At 30.3% G+C, this 7,904-nt stretch overlaps 1 protein-coding gene and 1 pseudogene across 1 annotated transcript; one reads left to right on the top strand and one right to left on the bottom strand.

Annotated features, from left to right (window-relative positions):
• Positions 1-1,125, bottom strand: part of LOC113383671 — a 10,873-nt pseudogene extending 9,748 nt beyond the window's left edge.
• A 2,748-nt stretch (positions 1,126-3,873) lies between these two features.
• Positions 3,874-4,943, top strand: LOC113383670 (mono [ADP-ribose] polymerase PARP16-like). The gene is made up of 2 exons (XM_026621922.1): positions 3,874-4,248; positions 4,350-4,943. The coding sequence occupies exons 1-2, from the start codon at positions 3,874-3,876 to the stop codon at positions 4,941-4,943; spliced, it is 969 nt and encodes a 322-aa protein (XP_026477707.1).
• The last annotated feature ends 2,961 nt before the right edge of the window (positions 4,944-7,904 follow it).

Here is a 7,904-nt window from a genome sequence, read left to right as displayed (position 1 = left end):
TAATATACCCTTTATAATTAATTTGACAGATTATTATCATATTTGCTTACTTTACTAAATCACAATACAAACAAAAACTTACTCATTGAAAAAATTATTTAGAAGTTTCATTGTGTCAAAAAATCATATGTTTGGCATTGGATACGGAATATTTACTCAAGTCAATGGAGCATTTTGTGCTAGATTTTTTTTTACTGTGCTCCAATTTGCATGAAATTTTGAAATTATGTTCATCTTACTCTCCCGTTCAAAAGTGAAAATAATTTAGACTCTTGCCACTTTCCGGGGGGATGACATTTCTTTTCATCGGTATCGATAAAAGAATTAATTATAAGAGAAAAATGTTCAATAATGTTTTTCAAAAAAGCAAATACTTTTCAAGTTACTGGCTACTGAAAATTTGTTCCTTTTTTGCATTTTTCACTTTTTTGCTAACATCTTCAAAAATATACCTTTTAACGAAAATCATGTAATGATCAGAATTATATCAATTAAAATCTTAATAAATCTTAGTGTTTTATAAAGTGTTCTAGGAACAATATTAGGCTAGATATCAAAATTTTATAGTGCTCAAAATAAGCTTTAAAATGCGTGTAAAATGAGTGAGCTATCATGCAAATAAAAGACGCATACTATGTTTTTTTCATTTAAATCAAATAGTTTATGAGTGCCATTTCCATCAAAATTAATGAAATATCATATGATATGTATAAGTATCACTATTATACATATCATATATGTATAAGTATATAAAATAAGAAAACTGTTCCATAATCTCTCATACCAGATACCCATGTCTGACTGAGATGTGAAAATAATTTTTAAATAAATAAATAAATAAATATATATATATATATATATATATATATATATATATATTGAAAAGAAATGATATTGGGTGGTGGTTCGGGGTTGTGGTTCTGATCCTGCTTCAGAGATGGGTCGATCAACACGCCTGGTCCGTCGTCTGCCACGTATAATAGATGCAAGTATTTTCAAGTATGCATATTGATAAAAATACTTACTTATTGTTGAAGGCCCGTAAATATTATTAATCATTTTACATACTACATCGATTCTAGTAGGAAATACATTACTAATGCAGTGTTCTTGGTATTTTTGCATTGTAAACCTCTGCAATTCGATATATTAATTGTTTTATAGGTTTAACAAGCGTTTATTTTGTCGTCGAGTTTTGACACTAATCACTGACAAAAAAAAATAGTTCAAGAGCGTCATTTTTAATTAATTCTGCAAAATTTATTATTTACGAAAATAAGCGCTACTAGTGAAAGCATTTCTAACTAAAATCCAGATACATATGCTCGGAGATTACCGGCTATGGATGTACCATTCTAGTCTATTTTTTATAATTTTTTCAAACGGTTTTAATATATTGGATTCTAAACATATAGCTCTATATGAACTTACTAGTTTTGCGTTACGGACTTTTTTTGAAATTGGCGCAATTATGCTCTCTCTCTTAGACTCGTTCAATAATTAGTCATTAAATATTTTCACTAAGTATTCTCTCCATATGTCATTCATTTTAAATAACATTTTGTAGTGTATTTCGTTTTTTGCTGGTGCTGTATCCATTCTTTTTATTTCAATTGTTGTTAGTTCTTCTAAGCATATTGGTATTACCAATCTATCTTTCTGACTTCTTGGATTTATTTCTCTTGTTTTATTAACTATTTCCGGAGCAATATACTCTAATAGTTCATCTCCAAATTCGTTCTTTATATTGTAACACTGTCTAATATTTATAAGAATTATAAAAATTGAATTGCAAAGTTGAAACTATTTGTTTATTAGTCAGAACTGAAATTAAAATCTGAATTATTGTCGATAAAAAAATGAAACTAGTGGGGTGTATGGCTTCGTGCCTTAAGGCAAATTGCTGGAACTTCCCGTACCGTAACGAAATGTTCGAGGAATTTTGCAAGTTTTCAAATAGAATATTATAAATAAATATTGTAACATTGTCTAATATTTATAAGTATTATATAAACTGAATTGCAAAGTTGAAATTATTTGTTTAAAGTATATTAGAACTATAGTCAGAATTAAAAATAAAATCTGAATTATTTTCGATATACAAAAAAAAATTTTTTTTGAAAAAAAAAACAAAGTTGAAACAAAATTGTTTTTTCCAAAATCAATTATTTTGTTAAGACAAGCAGAAAGTTCTTTGAATCATTTAAATCGGATGCTTAGTTCTCTCAAAAACTGACATTTTTTACACATTTAGCTTCGTATCTTCGAAATGGCTGGGCCTACCTTTGCCAAAAACTAATAAACACTTCTCCCAATCATTACTAATTGAATGTTTTCATTCAAATCGGATGCTCCGTTTTCTAAAAAACTCGATTTTTATTTTCTGCACTCTTTGCTCTTTATCTCCGTAACTGCTGGACCTGCCTTTGCCAAAAACTAATCAGCACATCTCCCTATCTATAGGAATCGAATGTTTTTTGAACCATTCAAATCTGTTGATCCGTGCGCCCGAAAACGTGACTGGAAATTTGTATCCATACATACATACACACACGCACACATCCATTTTTTTTGTTAGGTATGTCAAAATGTTCAGAAACCTTCATAACGTCGAGAAATATAAAAATTTTCAATTTCGATTTTTGGCCCACTAGAATAACTTACCCTACGGGAAGTTAAAAATTAAAATTGAAACAACTTTTTTTTCCAACAGCCATTATTTTATTAAAACAAGCTGAAAGTTTTTTGAATCATTCAAATCGGACGTTCAGTTTTCTCAAAAACTGCCATTTTTTGCACATTTAGCTCTGTATCTTCGAAATGGCTGGACCTGCCTTTGCCAAAAACTAATTAGCACACCTCGCTATCAATAGGAATCGAATTTTTTTATAACATTCAAATCGGTTGATCGAATTTTTTTATAACATTCAAATCGGTTGATCCTTGCGCTCAAATACGTGGACGAGAAAATGCGGGCATACAAAACACACACACACACACACATCCATTTTTTCTGAGATATGCCAAAATGTTCAGAAACCTTCAAAACGTGAAGAAATGCAAAAATTTTCATTTTCGATTTTTCGGCCCATTACTATAACTACAGGAAGTTAAAAAAAACAGAGTTTCAATAAAATCGTCTTTTTTTGCAAAAATCAATTACAAAGAAACGATCCAACCGATCTTTTCCAATAACTAATATACGCGATTCTCCAATGATATCCTTAAATTTGCAAAATCGGTTAAAGTTATTTTATGAAAGCTGAACGCACTATTTTGCACTTCTGCTAACTCCAGAGACTCGGTTGATCGGCTCGAGAAACTAAGTAACGAAAGTGCTTATTGAGTTTGTGTGGATGGCTTTTTAGTTTTCAAAATCGATTCAGCCGTTTCTGAGAAAACACCGATGAAAGTCAAATTTGACTTATGTCAAAAAAGCGCTGCTGAAAAAATTCAAATGCCGATAGATTTTTTAAATTAAACGACCTGACACAGAGCTATAATATTTAAAAAACGCGATCTCTATTGTGAAAAAAAGTTTGTGTAAATTACTGACAAAAAATACAACTATCAAAATTTTTTGCTAATTATAAAGAAGTTGAAAATGATAAACGCAGGTCCCAATCGATTTACATCGAATGGCTATAAAATTTTTGACGCAATATATATAAATAATTTAATAATGATATTAGGGAATTAGCAACTTTGATTTATTTATTTGTTTATTCAGGAATTATTTATATAAAAAATAAATGAATACCAAAATAAAATTTCAAATGTGTCATTAAAATTATATTTGTACAAACACATTCGTGCTAAATTAATTTGTGATTATTAAATTAGGTCTTATATGATCTTCAAACTAATAGTAGCATGGGGGATGGAGATGAAAATAAAGAATGTGCCGTAAAGCAGTTATGGACCAAGAGAAAAACCAATACCAATCGTGGACGAACTTTGAGTCCTAAAGATCTCGAAAGAAAGCTAGAGACTCGCAAAAAATTATGCAGCCTACGTAAAATTATCAAGGAAAATTCTTCAGGTTGTGATATTAAATGGAGCCTTTTTGTTTCGGCATGTAACAGTTACTTTTATGAGGAATCAGTAAATCCTTTTCCTCCCGAATATGTTAGACGGCACACTGGTAAAGACATCGAAGCATTGTTACGAGTTATAGGAGACACACCATCTTTTTCGTTAATTTTAGAGCAGAAAGGTGATCGTTACATATGTCCTTTAAAAAGATCGGTAATAGACTTGTTACATTGGTTGTTAGTTGAAACCAGTGAACCGATAATAAAACTAACTGATTATGACGAAGCTGAGTCAGTAATTGGCTTTATTTCTAGTCAATTAGCAATACCAAACCAAATTTAATTTTTCGAGTGCAGTACTCACAAAATAGTGAAGAAGAGAAACGCTGGAAGTTAATCGCTAAACGAACCCAAGCAGTACATTTATGCTACGGTAACAAACTAGAATATTTTTACACCGTACTTCACAAAGGTATGAAATTAGTAGTCAATGAATCAAGATCTACTGATTCTGGAGTATATCTTTCTAACGACATTTGCGACGCCATAGGCAAAAGTCCAACGGGATTCGGTTGGGGTGGCAGCGCCTTTGGTGCTCGATTATGTTGCGTGGCCGTGTGCGAACTAGCCGATCACGACCAATTCATGTGCTGTATAAAATATCCCGAAAATAAAGTAACCAAAGTTCCATCTCAGATAATAAAGCATTACAACGTACATAGACCAGATCTCGCACGTATTAGGTATCTTTTGATATATCGCACCAACGATAATAATGAGGAAGATCATGACGCTCAATCTAAGAAGGGAATGCTGAATTGGATGAAAAATCATAAGTTTGCAACGCTAATGGTGTGTTATAGTATATTATTAGTGAGCACAGCTATAACTGATCTTTACTTTTTGTAAATAAAAAATTATGTATTTTCATAATATAACGTGGTATTAGCATATTCATAAAATATACGAGAATGCTAATGTGTAATAAAAATTTGGGAGTTTGGATTTTGAAATATATCGTTATAATACGAAAATGTTTTCTTTTTTAAAATAACTGCACCTGAAATACTTATTGCAATACCTAGATAAATTAAAATTATTATTAAACAATATTAAAATAAATTATAATTAAAAATTAAACTTATATTGATTTTTAACTAATGTATCGATTCTGCCATAAATTAGACCAATGTTACGACAAAGATATGTTACGTTTCTAGTTTTCATACAAAATGCTACTAAATACTGTCAAAATGCCATGTATTTACTGTGCGATCAGGCGTTTTACACATAAAATGCAACTTCACTCATATGTTACCAAGCCATATCATAAATATCTAGTTATTATGAAAAACATCGTTTTTTTACATTGTGTGGCTTCTAGGTTAGGTTTTCTATTAAAAAAATTCTAAATTAATAATAAAATTGAGGATAGTAAGATAATAAAACGAAACAATGCGTAAGCAAATTGCACAAAATTTTCGATAATGATATTAAAGAAGAAGAGCAAAACAAAAATTAAATAAGTGGTTTATGGTGTTGTGCCTTAAGGCAAATTGCTAGAACTTAACGAAATGTTCGAGGAATATTAAATGTTTTCAAATAGATTATTATAAATACTGTAACATTGTCTAATATTTATAAGAATTATATAAACTGAATTACAAAGTTAAATTATTCATTTAAATTTAAAGTATTACATATAATAATCTTTAGAACTTTAGCCAGAATTAAAATTAAAATCTGAATTATTTTCGATATACAAAAAAAATTATTAATTTTTATGTTTTTGAATTATTTTGGAAATTTTGAACTGTTTCCGAACGCAGTCAAACGGATTGATAAACAATGTTACGGTATCCATTATATAGAAGTGCCAACAAAATTTATACTTATTAAAATCTCTATAAAAAAATCTGATTATTTGATGTGCATATGTGCCTTCTCAAAGATTTAATAAGTTTTTCATTTTGTCAATTAAAGTAAAACGTTTTCTGAACCATTGAAATCGGACGCTCCGTTTTCATTCAAAATTGAATTACTATTTATGGCACTTTTTGCCCCGTATCTTTAAACGGCTGTACCTGCTTTTGCCAAAAGCTAGTCAGCACGTCTTCTTGTCAATAAGAATTGAAATTTTTTCAATCATTCAAATCGGATGAACCAGGTTCCCGAATCGTCGACGAAAATTTGTATCTGAACACACACACACATACATCCATTTTTTTGGCAATTGGCCTTAGGACAATGTCATGCGCCACGAGTTAATATAATAATGAAACTAGTGGTGTATGTGTATGGAATCGTGCCTTAAGGCAAATTGCTGGAACATTCCGTACCAGAAACTATTTTTTTAAAAAAAGATTAAATATTTTTTTAAAACTGAAAAAAATAGATTTATGAGATTTTAAATTTTTGAAAAAAAAAATTGAATTTGTTGAAGAAAAAATTTTGGAAATAAATGTTTTTTTTATTGGAAATTTTGAACGTTTTTTAAAGCAGTCACACAGCTTTAGCTGCATAGAGACGAAATATCGAAGCGCGTAAACGCCGTGTCGCCGTTTAACTGACAAACGACATTACAGAACCTATAGAAATGTAAAGAAAATTCATACATAAAATATCTGATAATTTGATGTGCATATGTTTAATGATCATTTTTGGCCGCCAAATGGCATTTTTTTTTTTACTTTTTTCACTAGATATCAGAACCGCTAGAGGTCTTCCCAAAAATTTAATCAGTTCTACATCTTGTCAATACAAGTAAAATGTTCTTTGAATTATTAAAATCGGACGTTCTGTTCTCTTAAAACCTGAGTTACCGTTTTTGGTACTTTTTGCCCCGTATCTTCGGAACGGCTAGACCTGCCTCCACCAAAAACTAATCAGCCCGTCTCCTTATCAATACGAATCGAATGTTTTTTGAATTATTCAAATCGGGTGTTCGTGCGCCCGAAATCGTGGACGAAAAATTGTAACCAAACATACACTCACACACACACATACATCGCATACATCAATTTTTGCTAAGGTATGCCAAAATGTTCAGAAACCTATAAAACGTGAAGATATGCAAAAATTTACATTTTCGGTTTTTTGCGATTACTATAACTTACCACAAGGGAAGTTAAAAATTCAAAAGGTTTCAAAATTTATTTCAAACTTTTCAAACAATTTTAAATTGCGGCACGGGAATTTGCAGCAATTTGCATTAGCACGATGCCATGCACCACTAGTTAACATTTAATAATAAAAAAAATCAATATTTCCGATGTTATCGGTAATACAATAATAAAAATCGTACAAACCGCGTTAACGATCATATGAATTGCGATGCTTGACTTCAACAAAGCAATTGAAATGCGCGCAAAGAGCATTTATTTGTATTAACATACTATGACAGCTTCCAGCAGTCACGTGCGATTTCACAGTCGCACGTGATCTTAGCAAAAGATAGTACTTCTCATTAGTAGAATACTGAACGTTTAACATTTAACATCGAGTTCAGAATTTTAGTTCGATTTACGGGGTACAACCCGCTTATTTTGTATCAAGGTATGTGGAATTCTAATATAGGACATATATATATATATATATATATATATATATATATACATTTAATATACTCGTATATCGTGTGTGATTTTGTGTTGTTTTGTTATAAGTGCTAGCAACATAAATTAATTTTTTCCAATTAATTATACTCTGCCTGGTTATGCATTCAGTTATTTTGGGGATAAATGAGAAGATATAACATTTCAAAAAGCTACTTACTGGTAGTTTGAAAACAGATGAGATAAAGATACAGAAAAGTAATAATAATTACTTATCAATATCAATTACTATTATTAGAGTTTAACCACGCAAGGT

This window comes from Ctenocephalides felis, unplaced genomic scaffold (genome assembly GCF_003426905.1).
Source record: "Ctenocephalides felis isolate EL2017-DRISC unplaced genomic scaffold, ASM342690v1 CF-g0.4_SCAFFOLD_03570, whole genome shotgun sequence".
Classification (NCBI taxonomy): Eukaryota; Metazoa; Arthropoda; class Insecta; order Siphonaptera; family Pulicidae; genus Ctenocephalides; species Ctenocephalides felis.
Note: the sequence above shows the minus strand (reverse complement) of the source record. Positions and strands in the feature narration are given on the sequence as shown.

Coding starts and splice junctions, on each gene's coding strand:
- LOC113383670 (XM_026621922.1), top strand. CDS start 3,874: ATGGGGGATGGAGATGAAAATAAAGAATGTGCCGTAAAGCAGTTATGG. Junction 4,249..4,349: donor TATGTCCTTTAAAAAGATCG/GTAATAGACTTG, acceptor CTTTATTTCTAG/TCAATTAGCAATACCAAACC.